General features: G+C 36.1%; 1 protein-coding gene across 1 annotated transcript in view; it reads right to left on the reverse strand.

The window, feature by feature from the left end:
- RGS22 (regulator of G protein signaling 22) overlaps window positions 1–21,781 on the reverse strand; it is a 182,953-nt gene that overhangs the window by 80,441 nt on the left and 80,731 nt on the right. The window contains exon 9 of the mRNA XM_044683939.1: window positions 9,698–9,843. Within this exon, the coding sequence (XP_044539874.1) occupies window positions 9,698–9,843 (146 nt within the window). The remainder of the gene's footprint in view (window positions 1–9,697; window positions 9,844–21,781) is intronic.

Genomic DNA, 21,781 nt, shown 5'->3' on the forward strand with positions numbered 1-21,781 from the left:
TTCCTTTCCTCGATTCCTTCAACTTGTCCTGTATGTTAGCTTTTAAATTTTCAATTTCTGCATCAAAAGATCTCTCCCTTACTTTCTTCAACTATCCTCTCTGCCCACTCTAGACCTTAGGTTCTCTGGTTCATGGTCCCTTTACTAATCTTGTCTCTATTTTCTCCATTTCTTATGAAATAAAAATTTCCAAGATTATTCATTCTTGGATCTCCTCTCCTCTAAGCAGTATATGCTATTGCCTTGTAGAGTTAGTTCTTCAGTCTCCCTTTTTCCACTGTCTTACTCCTAAAAAATATACTAATTCCTAAAGGTAATTGAGAAGACATTACTCTCAAAGGATATTTTGAATTTCTCTTTTTTTTACTGGATGTTCATTTTTCATTTGTGATTATGCTTATATTTGTAGGGTACATCATCTTGGGCTGCATCTTGAGCTCCACTGATCTTCAGAACACATTACATTCTCTTCTGCATTCTCTTCTAGGTGCATAATAGTCTTCCATTATTTGAATTTCCTTTCCTTTGTATTTGAAAGTCTTTTCCTGGTCATTTGCAGAATCTGTTATTTCTCATTGAAATTGTTAAATGTAAATGCCATTGAGTTCAGTCTTAGGTTTTGGGAAGGATCTAAGGATCCTTTAGATTGGCACTTTGTTTTCTGTGCTCAGAGTTCAGGGCAGTTTTCTTGTAATATTTCTTGAATTATAGTGTTCAGGTTTTTGTTTTTTTTTTTAAACCTTTAACTTCTGTGTATTGGCTCGTAGGTGTTAGAGTGGTAAGGGTGGGCAATGGGGGTCAAGTGACTTGCCCAGGGTCACACAGCTGGGAAGTGTCTGAGGCTGGATTTGAACCTAGGACCTCCCATCTCTAGGCCTGACTCTCAATCCACTGAGTTACCCACAGCTGCCCCTCCCCCCCATGTTCACGTTTTTTGACTTATGTCTTCTGGGAAACCTATGATCCTTAAGATATCTCCTATGCATGCTGTCTTTGAGATCAATATATATTTGTTACATACACAATGCTTTCTTTTAAAGTTATTGCTTTTTGCTTATCTTCTTCCAAAAAGCCTTCTTTGTATTTGTATTCCCCATCATTTATCCTCTTCTTTTTTGTTTTATTTGATTGTTTTACTAGATCTGTAGGCCATATTTCCTTTTGATGTTCACAACTTTCCTGGTTTATCTGCTTAAACTTGACATCTTTGTGTTTTCTTCTTCCTGGGGTCTTTGGCATTTTGAACATTTTTTTCCCCTTATTTTCCCCTAAAGCTTACTTTATGATCCCCGCCTCCCCCAATAGTCTAGTCTGACCATCTTTTGCTGAGGGATGAATCTCAAAGTGTCTCAGTTTCCTCCCCAAATGGGCAATTCACAGTTCACTATGGTCTTTGTCCTAAGTGACTTGAGTGGACAGAATTGGCCCAGCGGTATTCTGGACTCTTTGTCTCAGATTTAGTAGAGCGTCTCCCCCCATGCTGTTCTGCCCCTCTGTATATCGATTCTCTGGTCCTGGGGTACACTACCATGCTTGCTGCTCTTAAAGCTGCCATTTGGAATTTAGATTTTTGTGACCCCGGGAAGAGTGGGGGGAGGGGGAAATGTGGGGTTGAGCTCTTCCACAAACGCTGAAAGCTCTCCTGCAGAGTTTAATTGCAGAATAAACACTGGTCTTGGTAAACACTGCAGTTTAGTTTGGATCGCTAGGACACTGGAAAAGGACTGGGGATGGGGGTGGGGGGGGGGGAATCCGGGGTGCTGTTACTTTCTTCTGCGACTCTGGACATTGGGTTGGCGAAGGAGCACGGCGTGCGGGGATGGGGGAGGTTAGCTGGTGGGCAGAGGGCATGCTAAGGGTGCGTGCATGAGCAGGCGCAGGAGGGTTTCGCCTTCTGTGGTCCCTGCAGGCCGAGGCTTTACATAACTCTGGAGGATCGTTTCTATTTTTGAATTCTTGAGAGGTCAGGAGGGTCTTGTCTGAAAAATGTCTAACTCTCGTCTCCTCGGCCCTGTGAATGCTGCTTTTTTGTGAATGGGCCCCTCCGTGGTGCCACGTTCTGCTCGCTCTTTAGCCTGCCACGTCGCCCTTCGGTTACCTGCCTAAGTAATGTGTACCCTGAGACTAGGCAGTGAACTACAGGGCCGCCCAGGGGCATCGACCCCAGAATCCTTTGCGTGGCCGGCCCTTCGAGGGGCTCTGGGAGCTCTTAGTGCCCTGATGCTGTCTCGACTTGGCTCTCTTTCAGATCGGGTCGGGAGACCTTCCTTTGCCCAGTTTGGCGGAACTTGCCATAACTTTTTCTTAAATTTCCCAATCAGGGTTCTATCCGATAAATGTCAAGATCTTTATGGAGAAATTGTAGAGGAAAGAGAGTAAAGCTCGACTGTACTTTTTCCTGTTACTCCATAATTTTGGCTTTGTTTTCCACCATTTCTACATTTCGTGTAGAGATAGCATGAAAAGTAAATAAGCAAGTCTCTGAGTCAAGAATCCCTGGCTTTTGTCCTGCCTCTGATTCATATTATTGGTCATAATAATGATAAGTAAAAACTAAAAACTTAAAAAAAAAAAACAAAACCTCAGTGACCCTAAAAACTCGAATATGACTAAGTTAGAGATAACAGTAAATCTCTATCAATAAAGGAAGTGTTTCAGATGTTTATGCCAGTGGAATCACAGGAATGAAAAAAATCCATTATATTAAAATTTAAGATTTATATATCCATTTTCTCTTAGGTTGTTTTTAATTCTTTGCTTCTACAAAAAAACTATGAATATTTTTGTACAAGTAGGTCTTTTTTCATTTTTAATGTTTTTAGGTATATAATTTCAGTAATTGGAATTGTTGGATCAAAAATATTATCAGTTTTGTGACTCACATAATGTATTAACAAATTGCTTTCCAAAATTTGTACCAGTATGCAAAGCCATTAGTAACTAATGGATTTAGAGGCTTATTCCATACAACTAAGTTGACAAGGAACTTCATAATTTTATAGAATTTTTGCTATTTTAGTTGGAATTAGATGGTATTCTAATATTGTCTCAATTTTCACTTCTCCAATTAGGCAACTTTTCATTTGGCTCTTAACTATTTCTTTCTCCCCCCAAAAACCATCCCTCTTTAATCGCTGTTCCACTGAGGAGTATGTAACATGAATCCTGAATAGAAGACTTTGATCAGTATTATTTACTACAGATAATTTTTCACGAATACTTTTGAGGTAATTTTTTGGGGAAAATCCCTCTATTTTTGCATAATCAAACATATTAATCATCTCTAGTAATTGCATCTTTTTAAAAATTTAAGATGTTATTTTTTCTATCTAAGAAAATATAATATTGCCCTTTTCTTTCAAGTTTTTTTTTGGAGTGGTTTTAAAAATATAATATCTGATAAAATTAAGAATTACTGTGTTATATGACATAAGGCTGGGGGATTTTTAAAAATTATTTTATGGCAAAATCAAGAGTTGCATGTGTAGATATATGTTTATTTATACTGCACATGAAATGAATATACTTTTAAAATGTAATATTTTAGCATAATATAATATCTTTGCTTTATTCTCTTCTAATGCTTTCTGGTTGAAATTCAACTTTGATAGTATTAATGTCATTTCTACTTTTCATAATTCGTGATAAATGTTAGTCTACCTTTTAATTTCTAATCTATTCAAACATTTTTGGGTTAAATGTATTTTTTGGGTAAAAATATATTATTAGGTTATAACTATTCTGTGATTTTTTCATCTTTCATCTTACTAAAGATTTTAGTATATTTATATTTTGTGTTAACAATTGTTAAATTTTCTTTCCTTAGCCATTCTACTTAGGAAGGGAACAGATACTTTCTTAAAATCATTTTTTCTGTTATTAACACATACTTAAAAAAACACTAAGAAATTTTCCTTTGGCTCAAGTTAATAATTATGTAATTTTCTTAAATTTACTTGTTTAATTTCTGTCATTCATTCATTCATTGGAAGAGGTCCCTTGGAATATTAATGAATTGCTTCTTTCTCTAGTTGTATAACTTGGTGCTTTAGAAATATTAAATACGGGGTTTTTTTGGCACTATAGCTCTTTTCTTCACTTTTTTTCTATTTTGGTTTTTTATTTTCTTATGTATTTTTCAGAACGCTTTTCTTCTCTTTAGTGTTTTCCTGTGTTCTTTTTTCTTTGAAAAGTGTGTGTGTGTGTGTGTGTGTGTGTGTGTGTAAATATATATATTTATGGGGCAGCTAGGTGGCTTAGTAGGTTGAGAGCCAGGCCTAGAGATGAGAGGTCCTGTTTAAATCAGGGCTCAGATTCATCTTAGCTGTGTGGCCCTGGGCCACATTGCCTAGCCCTTACCATTCTTCTGCCTTGGAATCAATACTTGGCATTAATTCTAAAATGGAAAGCTCAAAAAAGAAAACAAAAGATAAGTAAATAGAAATCTCAGCACTGTTCAGAATAAGTCCTCAGAGAAAGCTTAATTCTCTTTGAATCTTTTGATTCCACCATCTTATTTAAAAATGTAAGTTTCTGATCAAAGGGGTGATATATAGTCAAATCAATGTTTTAGGAGTACTTACCTGGTGTACTATGCAAAACAGATCTGCGTTAGCAAAAGACTGGACACAAGGAAACCAAGTAAATTTCCAAATAAGGATATTGTAATAGTCCAGGTGTGTGATGATAAGGGCCTGAACTAAGCTAATGGCAACAGAAAAAGGAGGTAGGGTGAATTTGAGAAAATTTGTGAAGAAAAAATTAGGTATGTGGCGAGAAAAAAATTTAAATTTTAAGATTTTATACTTTGATGCATTAAAAATAGGAAATTGGGGGGGAGTAGCTGATTTGAGTGAAAAAGATGAATTGTTTTAGATATGCTCGATTTAAGGTAACAGTGAAATATCCAATTGGGAACATTGGAGATATGAAACAAGAGCCTGGATATGATATGGATATGAGAAATCCTCCTCACCATATATTCAATTAGTTTGCAAACCTTATTATTTCCATCTCAACCACATGAAAATTATCTTCTCTACTCACAGTGCCATCGCCTTAGTTCAAGACTTCATCAGCTCTCCCACTACAATTTCAATAGCCTCCTCACTACTTTGACTTTCTCATATCTCTTCCCTCTCTAATCCATTCTCCACATAATCAAAAATATAATATTCCTAAAAAATTTGGCCCTACTCAGTAAACACTATTGGCTCCCTAATGACTCATTTCATCTGTAATTCACTTTTAAAATTTCTGGGTTTATGTATGTTTTATGATGTACATAATTATTAGTATAGTAAATATAATTTATAAAAAATATATACATATATATTGGAAGTGCATGGTCAAAATAATTTTGCTGATGAGGTGTACTATCAATAGGAGTTGGAGATCACTAATTAGAAGGCAAGGTGGTACCCTGGGGAAACTGATTCTCATTTGCTTAGTTTGTAAAATGACTATAAGATGACTTACTTTCAGCTCTAAATCCTAGGACTCTGATAAAATCAAATTCTAAGAAATTGCATTTCACTATTTTTTTTTTTACTTTCTCCAAATAGCACTACCTTTATTTCTCAAGTAATCTGTTGGTGATTTTGTTACTATGGGAACTTCGTTCTCTTACTAATATCATAAATTTTTTATAAATTACAGTCTTAGAGATTCTGAACATCGGAGAGGTTATTAGCTGTCACACAGCTATTAAGCATGAGAGACAGAATATGAACACAAATCTTGCTAACACCAAGTAAAGCATTATATAACACTATTATCTAATGACCATCTTTTCCATAATAGTATAATGGTAACTAAGACAGTATTTCATTTTTGTAACAATAATATATAAGATAAATATCTGGGTAATTGTAATAATTAATCTTGATACTAGAGAACAAAAAATAAAACAGATGTCACTTCTCCTAGCAGAAGGTGAAGGCCTATGGGTACAGAATATTACTTATGCTCTTCAAATGGGGTTTTGCTTATTTTTCTTTAAAAGGGAAGGTTCTGTGCTTAGGAGAGAGATTAGATTTGGAAATATTACCACAATGTAAAAAAAGTCATTATTAAAACTTATTTTCACTATCAATAATATAATATATCCAACCCTATTACCAAAATAACTCAAAAAAACTTTAATTAGGTTAAATGTTTTTAAAATTTCTGCTTTTGATAAAAACACTTACCTCTACTATTTTTAAAATTAGATTAACCTTATTAACAGTCACAAGACTATAAAACACAAGTGAAGTCATTCATTTCTAATAAATGAGATTAATCTAAGAATATTTCAGTTTAATTCTTTTCTCTTTCATTTGCTTGGTCTACAATCTTGAAATGTGACATTTAAATTATCAATATGGGATCAGTCAAGTCCCAAGCAAAAAACTAAAATAAGTGAAGTCTCATTCTCTCCTTCCCTTCCATCTCTCTTTCTCTCTCTCTCCCTCTCCCCTCTCTCTCTCCTTCTCCCCCACTCTCCCCCCTTCTCCACATATTGCTATCACACCAGTCCAAACCCTTATCGTCACTTTTCTGGAGCACTGCAATAAACAACCTCCTAAAAACTACAATCTCTGCCTTCACCAATCTATCTTCCACACAGCTGTCAACTTGGTATTCCTAAAGCATGCATTTACCAACCATGTCACTCTCTCTACTCACGAAGCTCCTATAACTTTATTTTCTCTAGGATAAAATACACATTTCTACTTAGTATTTAAAACTTTGCAATCTAGATCTAGCCTATCTTTCCAGGCTGATGATGCATTATTTCCTGTCAAGAATTCCACTGTAACAATCTAATGTTTTTACTCCTCTATACCTGATTCACTATCCCACTCCTCAGAGACTATTTCAAATCTCCTTCTGTCCTCTAACCTCCAACAATCTTCACTTCTTCCCACCGTCTCAGTGGAAGGTCTTGTAATTTTACTAACAAAATATGGGGAATTTAGTTACTAGAGTGCATACATCTCTTTTTGCCTTTTCATTTCCCAATCTCTTGACATTATCTTGTAGCATCAACATCTCTACCCTTGCTGAAGAGATGGCCCTTCTCCCCAAAGATACCTCTCCTCTTCAAAGGCCCTTGATGCCATCTTCTCCTTTAATGTTCCAGAGGATTACTCCCACCATCAAATCCTATATTGCTAATCTTAGATTTCTCTTCATTTACTGGTTCCCTCCCTGCTGCCTTCAAACATGACCAGGTTTTCTATTCTAAAAAACAACAAAGCCCAGCATTTGTCTTTACCATATCCTCAAGCTATCTTCCTATTATCATTTCTCCATATTATAATCAAACTCTTAGGAAAGTCTGTTTCCACTCTTTCCTTCTGTTTCTGTTGTTTTCACTTCTCAACCTTAGCACTCTGACTTTGACTTCTTATTTCATCACTCAACTGAAACTTCTCTCTCCCAAGTTAATAATGATCTTTTAATTACTAAATATAAGGGCCTTTACTTAATCCTTTATCCTTCTTGTCCTTTCTAGAGAATTCCTCTTAACCTCCTGGATATTCTTTCTTCTCTGGATTTTCAGGAAACTGGTCTTTCCTGGTTCTCCTACTGTCTGACTATTCAGTCTCTTTTGCTGATTCAATATCTGCCTCATACCACCCCCTAACTGTGGATGGATTTCAGAGGCTCCAGCCTGGGCCCTTTTTTCTCCCTCTCTTTACATTTTTTTTCTGCAGATTATTCACAGATCAAAAAAGCCTGCAGGTCTGTCTTGATCTTCAGGCCAATTATCATCAATTTCCTACTGGCTATTTCACTCAGGTTCACAACCTTGTATCTTTGACTATTCCTTCTTCCTCTCCTCCCAATTCCAATCAGTTACAAGGGTACTGTTAAGTCTGTCTCAACACAATCTCTCATATTGGTCCCCTTTCTTTCTACATCTATTACCCTGTATAGTTCATGATCATGTTTTCCCCCATCTAAGGGAAAAACCTTGTAAATGCCCTCCCTGCTTCTAGTCTTTCCTCCTATTCATCCTCTGCAAAATCATAAAAAAATCTTACTAATGCCCAGGTCTGACCATGTTACTTCACTATTCAAATACAATCAGCACACCCTATTGCCCCTAGCAAAAAACAGAAATTCTTACATCCTGGCATATAAGGCCCTCCAAAATGTGACTACCATCTATCTTTTAATCTATCTATTTTCTTTTATTGAATACTACATTTCACATAAATGTTTCACCTAAATTCAATTAAATTAAGATGAATAAGCGTTTATTACTTGCCTGTTGCGCCAGATACTGAGTAAACAAAAAACAAATATAAAAACTTCTTCCCTCAAGGCATTTATATTCTACTACGAAGAACCAAAACTAAACTACCAACCACACCCCAAATTAAATATTCCATTTTTTGCCTCCATGAATTAAGTTCCTTTAAATCAGATCCTTCATGGGTCTTTTTATCCTTAGCTTTTAAACATAGTGCCTTATATGCAGTAGGTACTTCATAATTGTTTGTTGAATTTAACTGAAAATAACAATTCTTAGAAATAAGATTCACTGATTGTGAAGGATAAGCAAAGGGCAAAGTTAAGAAAAAGAAAAGGAATGAAATAAAATGACTATTATTATTTGTTGCTTAAGAGCAAGATTGATTCTCTGAGAATTCTTAAGACTTTAGTAAGACATAGTACTCTAGAATTCAAAAGAACTCTTCCTTTAACAATAGCAATATCTGGACCTACTGTTAGAAGAAAATAGAATTTAAGAGTAAGAAGCAGATTTAGCTAGGCAGGCTGGCAGGAGCTTAAACATTCCAAACCTGGAATGCGGCTGAGGGACATTACCCAGAGGACTCTCTCTAATGGCAGTTGGTTTGGAGAGATTGGAGATATAGCTACTGACCAAAGATCCTGTGGTTTTTTTGGGTTATCTCTGTGCTTTGGGAAGCATCTGCAAGGTCATCATATCATCTAGCAAGTTCAAGAAGTTCAGGTTGAGATTAGCTGTCTTATATGGTGGATATACAAGATAAATCTTTCTCCCTGACTTCCCAGTGGATTTACTTGGCTGTTTACCTGTGCTCCTGGGACAAGCTGATACATCCGATCAACAGCCCAAGGACATCTTTGTAAGAAACCCTTTCCCCTTGTGTCCTGGCTGCCTACTATACTATAGTGTTAGTGTAGTGATTCCCAGACCTCCAGCCTTGGGTTTATCCCATAGCTGTAAAGTATAGATTGATCCTCTCCCACATCACTTTCCCTCAACTTACAACATTAAACTGTTTTTACCTACTTCCTGTAGCCTTCCTTAACACCCAGTATAGAGCCACAAAAGAGAATAACCTTCACCTTTGGTTTTCCCTGGTTTTGTGGTAACCGGTAACTGCCAACTGTCATCTTACCAACTAGTGTGTTTCACCTAATTCCCAAATCTCTTGTGCAGGTCCCCAGTTAACCTATGTCACTCCTGTCACTTGTGGGTGTGTGGGTGTGCCCTAGTTGTGATTATCACCCTATGTAGGCAGTTACCTATTTCACTACTTACTCTTAATTGAGTAGTGTTAGATGTAGGCATACTACTGAATTCCAAGTTTTTATTGAATGTGAAAATCCTTCAAATGTGGTATTTGTGGATAATGAAAATACAATTGTTTCCATTCCAATAATGTCTGAGTGGTAAAAACAGAATAGTAATTTTCTTTGTAATTGTACCCACCTCTTCCCAGTGACTTCTGGCTCTACACTTTCAGTGAGAGGCTCATTCTTCCTGGCCAACTTTTTAGATGTTATGCTTCCTTTGGTGGATTTCCTGGAAGATTTTCTGGGAGATTTCAAAATCTGTTGTTGGATGAACTCATCCTTCTAAAAAGTGACAGGAGGATAGACATTAACATTAAAGAATATATGAGCAAAAATAGCCCAGTTCCTTTGATTTGTGGATTCATAAATCATTCACTAGTCCACTTCCTTTCAACAATACAGTTTGTCTTCTCTCTATCTCTATCTATTATATAGCTAATCCACAAAAGCCAAGCAGCATTGAGGCTGGGGTAAAGGAAGGCCAACTATATCCTTCCTATATATATAAAGATGGTGGAGTGAAGCAGGAATTTGCCTGATCTCCTCCAAATTCCCTTTCAAACCACTTTAAAACAAATCCTTTTACCAAATTTTGGAGCAGTGAAGCAGTATTCCAACACAGAAAAGCTTAGAGAATCATTAGGGGAAAAGGGTCTCCCTGGGTTGGGACAGAAGCACAGTTCAGGGTAGGCAGCCTGAGCAAGGGTGGGTTACACCCTATCAGTGGAAGGGCAATCCCCTCCAATCAAAGAGGCCTCAACCCAATACAAGCTAGCAATAAACCTAGCCCCAGTAAAGTTCAGCAGGGAGTTCTCAACTATAATACAAAGCAATAATCATTAAAACAATCTGGTACTGGCTAAGAAAGAGTAGTGCATCATTGGAACAGATTAAGTACTCAATATCTAGTAATAAGTGACCCCAGTAATTTAGTGTTTGATAAATTAAAAGATCCAAACTTTTTGGGACAAGAATTCACTATTTGACAAAATTTGCAGGAAAATTGGAAAATGGCATGGCAGAGACAGGGGGCAGACCAAAGTCTCACACTGTAAACCAAGATAAGGCCAACACTGAGTACATGATTTAGACATAAAAAGTGATACCATAAGCATATTAGGGGAGCATTGAATAGTTTACCTGTTAGATCTATGGATAAGGGAAGAATTTATGACCATACAAGAGATAGAGTGCATTACAGAATGTAAAATGTTTAGTGTTGATTATATTAAATTAAAACATTTTTGTGCAAACAAAACCAAAGTAATGGAGATTAAAAGGCAAGCAGAAAGCTAGGAAAAGATTAAAAAAAAATCCCTTACCTTCCGTCTTAGAATTCTAAGGCAGAAGAGTGGTAAGAGATAGGCAATGGGGGTTGTGGTTTGTCCAGGGTTCACATAGCCAGTAAGTGTCTGAGGCCAGATTTGAACCTAGGACCTCTCATGTCCAGGTCTGTCTCTCAATCCACTGAGCCACCCAGCTACCCCCAGGAAAAGATTTTTATAGCAAGTATCTCCGATAAAGGACTAATTTCTCAAATATAAAAGAACTAAGTCAAATTTATAAAAATACAAGCCATTCTCCAGTTGGTTAAAGGATATGAAAGGCAGTTTTTAGATGAAGAAATCCAAGTCAACTATAGTTATATGAAAAAAAAATACTCTAAATCATTCTTGATTCGAGAAATGCAAATTAAAACAACTCTGAGGTATCACTTCATACTTATCAAATTAGCCAATGTGACAGAAAAGGAAAGCAATAATGTTGAAGGGGATTGTAGCTAATTTAGGACACTAATGTACTGCTAGTGGATTTGTGATCTGATCTAACCATTCTGGAAAGCAATTTGAAACTATGCCCAAAAGGCTCTAAATCTATACCTACCCTTTGATCCAGCAATGCCACTACTGTCTCAGAGATGGTGAAGAGGTTTGAGGGAATGGCAGAGAGAGAACAGGTAAGGATAAAGGAAAGAATTTGAAACTCAAAAAAATTTTTAAATGAATGTTTAAAAATTGTTTTTATATGTAATTGGAAAAAATATTATTAAAAATAAGAATAGCTTAGGAGAAAAAGTAGTAAACTTTACCAAAGTAAAAGACATTTTGAGAAGTAGGGAAACAAAACATACAAACAGAAGTCAATAACTTCATGAGACAGCAAGAAAAATTAAAACAAAAAACTGAAAAAATATGAGATTTGATATGAAAAACAACTGACAGGAAAATAAGTCAAGAAGAGAAATTTTAAGGATCATTGAAACTATTTGAAAACCATGATTTTTTTTAAAAGGCCTGTTATAAAAGAGTAATTATCAAAACTATCTGGTACTAACTTAAGAAATAGAAAGGTAGATCAGTGGAACAGAAGAGACATAAAACAAACAGAAGTAAAAGATTATAGTAATCTGGTACTTGACAAAACCATAGATTCTAGGTTTTGGGGAATAAGAAATCACTGTTTGGTAAAAATTGCTGGGATGATCTAGAAACTAGCTTGGCAGGAAACTAGGTATAGATCAATGTCTTATACCAGTGATGGGCAAACCTTTTAAAGAGGGGGCCAAAGGAAAGGAAATGCTCATCTGTCAGTCTGTTTCTAAGGCAACTCTTTCAAAGTTTCATTTTATTGTATCCTACTCATTATATTCGTCAGATTAGAAATAATGTCACGTGGCCAGATAGAACGTTTCAGGGGGCTGGATCTGGCCCGCGGGCTGTAATTTGCCCATCACTGTCTTATACCATTCACCAACATAACATCAACATGGATACATGAACCAGACATAAAGGGAGATACAGAGAACATACTGCTGATTATCAGATTTATGAATAGGAGAGGAATATAACAAGAGATGGAGAGCACTGTAAAATGGATAATTTCAAATACATTAAATTGAAAAGGTTTTATACAAATAAAATAAACACTGCTAAGATTAGAAAAAAAAGCAGAAAATTGGGGGAAAGTTTGATAAGCAGCCTCTTAGATAGAAGTCTCATCTAAAATATACAGTGTACTTTGTTAAATTTATAAGAATAGGAGCCATCCCCCAATTGATAAATGGCCAAAAGACATGAAGAGAATTTTTGGAAGAGAAAATCAAAGCCATATATAGGTATATACTCTAAGTTCAATACTGACTAGAGAAATGCAAACCAAAACAATTCCAAGTTATCACTTCACACTCACCAGAATGGCTAAAATGACAAAAGAGTAAAGTGACAAATGGATGGGATATGGAAAAATGTGGACACTAATCCATTATTGGTGAAACTGTGATGTGATACAGCCATTTTGGAAAGCAATTTGAAATTATATCCACAGAATTGTAAAACTTACTGGTCTGTTTCCCAAGATCAGGGAAAGAGGAAAGGAACTCTTATATTCCAAAATATCTATAGCAGCCCTCTGTGGTGGCAAAGAATTGAAAAGTGAAGGGATGCCCGTCGGTTGGGGAATGACTGAAAAAATTGTGGTATATAATTGTGATAGAATACTAACTACTACTGTGTAATAAGATATGATGAAAACACTGAAATATTCCAAAAGACAAAAGAGATAAGACTTGCAACGAAGAATAACTTTTATCCTACAATGCTGAGAATAATCCTGGAGTGATGAAAAAATATATCTTTGATGAAATAAAAGGCTTTCAAGTATTCTTGATGAAAACACCCATTAAAAAATACTGTAAATAGAAATGGTTAGCAGAGTGGATTAAAAACCAGAATCCTAACCATATGTTGTTTACAAGAAACACATTTGAGGCAGGTAGACACACACAGAGTAAAGGTAAGGGACTGAAGCAGAATCTATTCGGCTCCAACTGAAATTAAAAAAGCAGGAGAAATTAATAAAATTGCAAGTAAAAGAACTATTGAACTAATAAATAAAACCAGGACTAGGTTCTATGAAAAAACAAATAAAATAAGAGTATTTGTTTAATTTGATAAAAAAGGAAAAAGAGATTCATATTACCAGTCTGAAAAATGAAAAGGGAGCTATTTTGCCTAATAATGACAGTAAATCTTATAATCTAATGAAATGGATGAATATTTACAAAAATATAAATTGCTTCAATTAACAAAGGAGGAAATAGAATACTTAAATAATCCCATCTCATAAAAAAATTTAACAAGTCATCAATGACCTCCCTAAGAAAAAATCACCAAGACTGGATGGATTCATAAGTGAATTCTATCAAACATTTAAAGAACAAGTAATACCAATACTATACAAACTCTTTGGCAAAATAAGCAAAAGAATCCTAACAAAATCTTTTTATGACACAAATATGGTGCTGATACTTAAACTAGGCAGACTAAAAACAGAGAAGGAAAATTACAAAACAAAATGAATATTGATGCAAAAACCTTAAATAAAATACTAGCAAAGAGACTACAGCACATTGTCACAAGGGAGATACAGAGAAGGGGAAGAATAAACTGGGGAAAATTTTACAAAAAAATTCTCCAATAAAGGTCTCATTTCTCAAAAAATAAAGAACTAAGACAAATTAATAAGAATACAAGTCTTTCACCAATTGACAAATGGTCAAAGGATATGAATAGGCAATTTTCAGGTAAAAAAATCAAAGCTATTGATAATCATATGATTATCACTCTTGATTAAGAGAAATGCAAAAAAAACAACTTTGTGGTGCCACTGGAAATTGGTCAATATGACAGTAAAGGAAAATGATAAATGTTGGAGGGGATGTGGAAAAATTGGGATAAATGCATTGCTGGTGGAGTTGTGAATTGATCCAACCATTCGGGAGGGCAATTTGGAATTATGCTCAAAGGACTATAAAAGAATGCATATCCTTTGATCCAGCAATATCACTACTAGGTCTGCATTCCAAAGAGATTTTTTTATAAATGGGAAAGGACTTGCTTATACAAAAATATTCATAGTTATTCTTTTTGTGGTGGCAAAGAATTGGAAACTAAAGAGATGTCCCTCAATTGGGGAATGGGTTAACAAATTGTGATATAAGGAATGATGAATAGGATCATTTCAGAAAGAGCTGGAAAGATCTATATGAACTGATATAAAGTGGAACAAATAAAACCAGAAGAACATTGTACACAGTGACAGCAATACAGTGATCCCTCACCTATTGCAGAAATTACGTTCCAGAGATCCCCATGATAGGTGAAAATCTATCATGTAGTGGCATTATATTTTATTATTATATATTATATACATTATTTATTATATATATATTAAGGCTTTATAAACTCTTCCCACTCTCCTATAAACCTTTTCCACACTCTTATTAATCTACAGTTACTGAGCCAATCAGCGCCCAGGAGACAGAACACAGAGCTATGGTTGATTACTTTTCATTCCATCAGGTAACAGTGTGCCACAATAAGTGGAACTCCATGTTACAGAATTAGATCTTTAAAAAAAAAGCAACTGTAATACAGTGAAGCTCCAATAAGTGAAACGGCTGCCATATAGAGAGGGATGACTGTATTTTGGAATGATCAGATGTGATAGACTTAGCTATCAACAATACAATAATCCAGAACAATTCTGAGAGACTTATGAAAAGAATGTTATCTACCTCCAGAGAAAGAACTGTTGGAGTAGGTATACAGATGAAAACATGTGATTTAACACTTACTTATTTGTTTTGGTTTTATAAGATTATTATACACTTACAAAATGAGTAATATAGAAATACATTTTGTGTGATAATACATGTATAACACAGAATAAAATAAAATAAAACATCTTAAAAGAAAGGCAAAAGATAATCTCTGTTTCTCAAGGAATTGATAGGCTGATTGGAGAGATAATAAATTTGAAATCATCAACACTGACAAGGCACTACCATTTGGGGAATTCATTCAGGTAAGGTTTCTTGCAGAAGGTGGGATTTTAGCTGGAGCTTGAAGGAGAGATAAATAAGGAGATGGGAAAACTCCAGATTTAGGGGAAAATGCTCAGACTTAGGAGGTAGAGTCTCTTGTGTGAGAAATGGCCAGGTGGTCAGTTTCACTAGGTCAGAGAGTTCAGGAGGAAGGTATAAAGTGTAAGAAGACCAGAAATGTTGGAGAGACCAGGTTTTGGAAGGTCTTAAAGGTCAATCAGAGGATTTTTTTATTGGAACCTGGAAGCAAAAGGCAACACTGGAGTTGATAAAATAAAAGAGATGTCATGGTCAACCTTGTACTTTGGGAAGATTAATTTGACACAGCAATGTAGAAGATGGACTGGAGTGGGGAGACTTGAGGCAGGAGACCAACCAGATGGCCATTGCAATAGCCCAAGTATGAGGTAAGGAGAGCCTGCATTGGGGTGTGAGAAATGTTGAGGGGAGAGAAATGATGGGACTTAGAATCTGATTGGATATGACAGGGGACATAGAGGGTTCAATAATGATACTTGGGGTGTAGGCCTGGTTGACTGGGAGAATGCACAATAGTACGCAGGTGAAGAAAATTAAAAGGTTGACGTACGGGGAGAGAAAAGATAATGAGTTCAGAATTTGTTAAAGTTTAAGACATCTTAAGAGACAGTTTGGGAATAGGCAGTTGGAAATGAAAGACTAGAGGTCAAGAGAGAGGTTAGGTCTAGTTAAATAAATTTGAAAGTCATCTGCAAAAAGATGATTATTTAAATGATTAGAACTGGTGAGATCACCAAGAGAAATAGTACAGAAAAAAAGAAGAGGGGAAAAGTATGCTAGACAGCCATAGGGTAAGGAAGAAAGGGTATGTTGTCCTGAGACCTGGCTCTTCCTGTGACAACATGAAAAAAATCAGAGAAGCAAGTCATTTTTTTAAAGTTACATTTTGGGCAGAGTCAAGATGGCAGCTTAGAAGCAGCAAAAGCCTAAACCTCTCTAACTAACCTTCTATACCAATCTTTAAAAAGTGCTTCAAAAAAGACAGAAATCCAAACCCAACAATAAGACGGAGTTGGGGGAAGCTGGGTGGCTCAGTGCATTGAGAACCAGGCCTAGAGATGGGAAGTCGTAGGTTCAAATCTGGCCTCAGATACTTCCTAGCTGTGTGACCCTGGGCAAGTCACTTAGCCCCCATTGCCTAGCCCTTACTGCTTTTCTGCCTTTGAACCAATACATAGTATTGATTCCAAAACAAAAGGTAAGGGTTTAAAAACAAAACAAAACAAAAACAAGACAGAGTCACAGGACTCTCCTATTGAATGCAACTTAAAAGGTAGGGATTGAGAGAGAGAGAGAGAGAGAGAGAGAGACAAAGAGAGTCAATTTCCATGATGTAAGGGAAAGATGGGAAATAAGACTGGGCTGGCTGAACCCTCCCCTCCCCCCACATAACACACTGAGACCTGCATTTAGATGCAGGCTGACTGTGGGATCACAGGGCAGGGCTGCAACCATGAAGGACCTCCTCAGATCCACCATGCAAGGTCCAAGGCTCTGACAGCAGCTGGCAGAGCTAGCTGGCCACTCTGGGCCTTCCCAAGTGGCTGGCTATGGCGAAAGATTTGGCCCCAGGGCAGATTAGCTCAGCAGGTTAGCTCAACTGGTCTAATCCAGTATACCAGAAGAGAGAGAAGATTGAAAATTCCACTCCAGGGCAGAGCAGTTCAAACACCCTGGTCCTGTAAACCAAGGGATGGGCTAGTTTACAGTCCATGGAAGGGGAAAATGAGTAAACAATAGGAAAAAAAGAAAGTAATGACTGAAAGTTTCTATGGTGATAAAGACCAAAGAATAGAACCAACAGAGGATGACAGGATGCAAGGAACTTCAAGCAAAATCTCAAAAACAAAACAAAACAGGGAATTGTACTCAGTCTCTGGAATAGTTCTAAAAGAAATTCAAAAATTAAGAAAGACAGGTTGAAGAAAAATGGGAAAAGATAAATAACAAATTAAAAAGCAAAATTTGTCATTTGGAAACAGAGGCACATGAATCAAAACAAGAAAACTGTCTTAAAAGCCAGAATTGATCAACTGGAAAATGAGGCAAAAAAGTCAAAGGAAGAAAAAAATGGCTTAAAAAGAAGAATGGACCAAATGGAAAATTCCAAAATGTTATGGAAAAAATTCAGTCTTTAAAAATTAGAGTAGGGCAAATAAAAAGCTAATAATTTCAAGAGACATCAAGAAACAATAATATAAAATCAAAAGAATGAAAAAATAGAAGAAAATGAGAAATGCCTCATTGAAAAAACAACTGACCTGGAAAACAGATCCAGGAGAGACAATATAAGAATTATTGGACTAACCAAAAGTCATGACCAAAAAAAAAAAAAATCATCGAAGAAAACTGCCCTGATATTCTTGAAATAGAGATTTGAAAAAATCTACAGATAACCTCCCTGCATTAAATCCCTAAATGACAACTCCCAGGAACATTATAGCCACATTTCAGAGCTTTCAAGGCCAAGGAGAAAAATATTACAAAGAGCTAGAAAGAAACAATTCAAATATCATGGAGCCCTGAGTCATGATTACACAGTATTTGGCAGTTTCCACATTGAAAGATTGGAAGGCTTGGAATATGATATTCTGGAAGGCAAGAGAAATGGGTTTACAAACAAGAATTAACTACCCAGCAAAACTGACTATATTCTTTCAAGAGAAATTATGATTATTTACTGTAATCATATATATATATTTCATATATATACTTCATATATATAATTCATATATAACCATATATATGAAAATTATAGATTTTCAAGCATTCCTAAAGAAAAGACCAGACTTAAATGGAAAATTTGATGCCCAAATACAAAATTCAAGAGAAGCATAAAAAGAAAGAGAAAAAAATTTAAGGGCTTCAATAAGGTCAAATGGCTTGTATTCTTATATGGAAAGATGATGGTTTCTGTAATTCTGAAAAATTGTTACCATTATTCTGGTAGTTAGAAGAAATATAATTAGAGGATATGGTAGTAAGCTGTTTAGGATGATATATAAAAAATAAAACTAGGGGTGAAAAGAGGATAATAAAAAGAGAAATGGGAAAAGTGATGTAAAATATATCACGGAAACAAGCATGGGGGCAGAGGGAAGAAGACCAATATAATACAAGGGAGGAAGAGATTGGTGATGGGTATGAAATGAGGTAGGTTTTGGGGATGGGATAGGATGCTATTTAGACCAGTTGATTCAGAAGAGTAACCTGGGTTCTGGGAAAGCCACCCAAGCACAGAGCTGGCAGAGCCAGACTCTAAGATGAAACATACACCCACTTAGATGATATATAAAAGGTGTTTAATTTTAACAAGGGAAAGAGAAAGGTAATTGGATAACAAACTAATGTTTCTATCTAAGCCCCACAAGATCTAAATGTCCTGTCAACAGGGGTCTTTGTGGAATTGGCTACACTGAGCTCACCTCTCTATCTAGGGACCCAGACCCTAACAGAATTATCCTACACTAATCCAAACAACCCCTCTTCTTTTGTTGGTAATGGAGAAAGTTAGGCAGCTAGGCAGGACAGGGCTCCAAGGAGAGGTTTTGGATCTAAAAGGATTCCAATCAGATTCTCACAGACAGATGGCTCAGCTGTACAGGATCACTCAGGAAGCTTAGTAGATGTTTAATCAGGTAACAGGAAAGCAAGTAGGATGGAGAAGTCCAAACATACCACAGCCAGCAAAGGAAGATATCCAGTCCCTCTCCAGGTAAAAAGACTGACTCTCCCCAGTAGAATTCTAGAATTCCTTACTCTGCTGTCCCATGCCTTTTGCCCTCTGCACACTGTTATGAGTAAGATTAGATTAGCTAATTCCCAGTTCCAGCTCCTTCCTGCTAGGTACTTCCTAATCAATATATAATCAATACCTAATAACTAGCTAATCTAATCTTACTCATAACAACACACACATAACTTTATTTATAATAGTTAACACTTAAACCTTACTCTCATTGGAATTGGCTCAGAGAAGGAAGAACAGCCAGATTCATTGGGGTATATAATTTTAACTTACCCTGTAGAGAAATAGAAGGGGAATAAGAAATAGGGTGGTGGGGAGAAGAATAATACATGGGTGGGAAAGGTTTAGAAGGTGTAGACCAAAAGAACCTATAATGAGAACCTATAGTGAGAGGGAAATAAGAAGGGAGGAGGTAGAAAGGGAAATAATAAAGGAGGAGACTGACTAAAAACAAAACACTGGAGAGGAGGGAAAGAGTGAAAGAAGAAGAGTCAGGATTAAAGGAGGAAATCAAAATGCAGGGGAATTGTAAGATTAAAAATTAATATCCAATACTTCAAGTATTGTATTTTTATAAGATTTATTAATAATAATTTGAAACAGAGGAAAATAATAGCCTCAGAAAGAGACTGCTTCCCAGACCATGCATGCTGGAGAAGAGAGCAAGCATGGGGTCACACCCACATTTATCTACACAACGTAAGCACGCAACTTGGGGACAAAAAGGAAAGAGATGCTGAGTAATGCAGTTCGGGGGTACGAATTTTCTATCTACACATTCCCTCCTGTGATCCTTTGGGAGATTAGTCTCCCTAATGGATGATGGAAACATAACTAACTTATAAGTTTAACTAGAGGTCCATACAATATTATAGTTTTTAAAGGGACATTATAATAATTTGGGGATAAGAGGGAAATAAAAGAAAAAGAAAAAAACAATGTTAGGTCCATTGACAAAAAGCCAATTGAGGGCAGTCCCCTTTTGGAATAAGAGTGTATATTCAAAACAAATGCATTCAAACCCCGCCCCCCCCCCCGCCCCATAGTTCAAATTCACCATATCTCAATGTTTACTATGGATCTTTTGGTGTAGCATGTGGTCTCTGCAAGCATCTTCGTGGTACCTTCTCCAAAAAGTTCACCTTCTGGATTCTGGGAGGTAGTCTCTTGTTCCAAATTAGGCTCAAATTCAAAGCAAAGTTCACAACAATAACAAAGTCCCCCATGAGGAGGATAATGACATCTTCCCCCCTGAGGAGGATACAGGGATGCATAAAGGAATCATGCAGGGATACAAGATTGAGTCATAAGGCATATAAAATCAATTATCAAAAATATCAAAGAATCCAAAGAAATTTAAAAAAAAACTCTGAGTGAAATATAAAATATCAAAGACATGAAAAGTTCAAGGAAGAAAAAAAATTCACAAATCACAACAGGATCTTGTATTGATCTATGTCTGATAAGCCTGTAATGACAATCATTCACTAACCCAATTTAGCAGTCTGGACACTACATTAAGTTGTCACATCATGAAAGAAAATAGAAAAAGAGAGTAGATCTTGAAACAAATGGGAAATAGCATTCCCTGGTCTGAAACCAGAACAATCCATGTTATGTACTTGATAGAGCATGTGATATAAGAAAGTCCTGCATTTAACACATGTTAAACAGCCTCAACCTCAAGTCTCACACAGGATCAAGTCCTTGTGCTGCTCTTTGCGCAGAATGTCATCAATCCTTGTAGGACTGGTTTAGTCTCTTTTACCTTTGTGCTCATTTGGCACTTGCAGGTTAACTTCTGTGCTCCTTTGTGGTCCATTTTATTTGATTCAGATATTTAAATAACTAGAGGCAGGTTGCCATAGTCCAAAGCTTTTTGGGTACATATTCATATGTTAGGCAAATGAACATCTTAGCTTGTTCTATTGCAAAAATCAAAACAGTTAAAAAATGGAAGAGTTCAAATCTGAGATTTTGAGGAAAATGGAAGAGATCTGGCAAGAAAATAACAGTTTAAAAGGTAGAATCTTGCAACTGGAAAGCGAGGCTCAGAAACCAAATGAACTGATAAGCAAATTGAACACAAGAAATGACCAGATTGAAAAGGAATACCAGAAGATTATGGCTGAAAACAAGAAGATTATGGCCGAAAACCAAAAGATTATGGCCGTTTACCAGAAGATTATGGCCGAAAACCAAAAAATTATAGCCGAAAATCAATCCCTAAAGGCTAGAATTGAGCAAGTAGAAACTAATGATCTCTCAAGACAACAAGAACAAATAAAACAAAGCCAAAAGACTGAAAAAATAGAAGGAAACATGAAATATCTCAATGAGAGAGTGACAGACCAAGAAAACCGGTCTAGAAGAGACAATTTGAGAATAATTGGTCTTCCAGAAAAACCAGAAATCAATAAAAACCTGGACTCTATACTAACAGAAATAATTCAGCAAAATTGCCCTGAAGACCTACAACAAGAGAGCAATATAGACATTGAAAGGATTCATAGAACACCTGCGGCATTCGATCAAGAAAGGAAAACACC

Source organism: Gracilinanus agilis, chromosome 1, assembly GCF_016433145.1.
Source record: "Gracilinanus agilis isolate LMUSP501 chromosome 1, AgileGrace, whole genome shotgun sequence".
Taxonomy (NCBI): Eukaryota; Metazoa; Chordata; class Mammalia; order Didelphimorphia; family Didelphidae; genus Gracilinanus; species Gracilinanus agilis.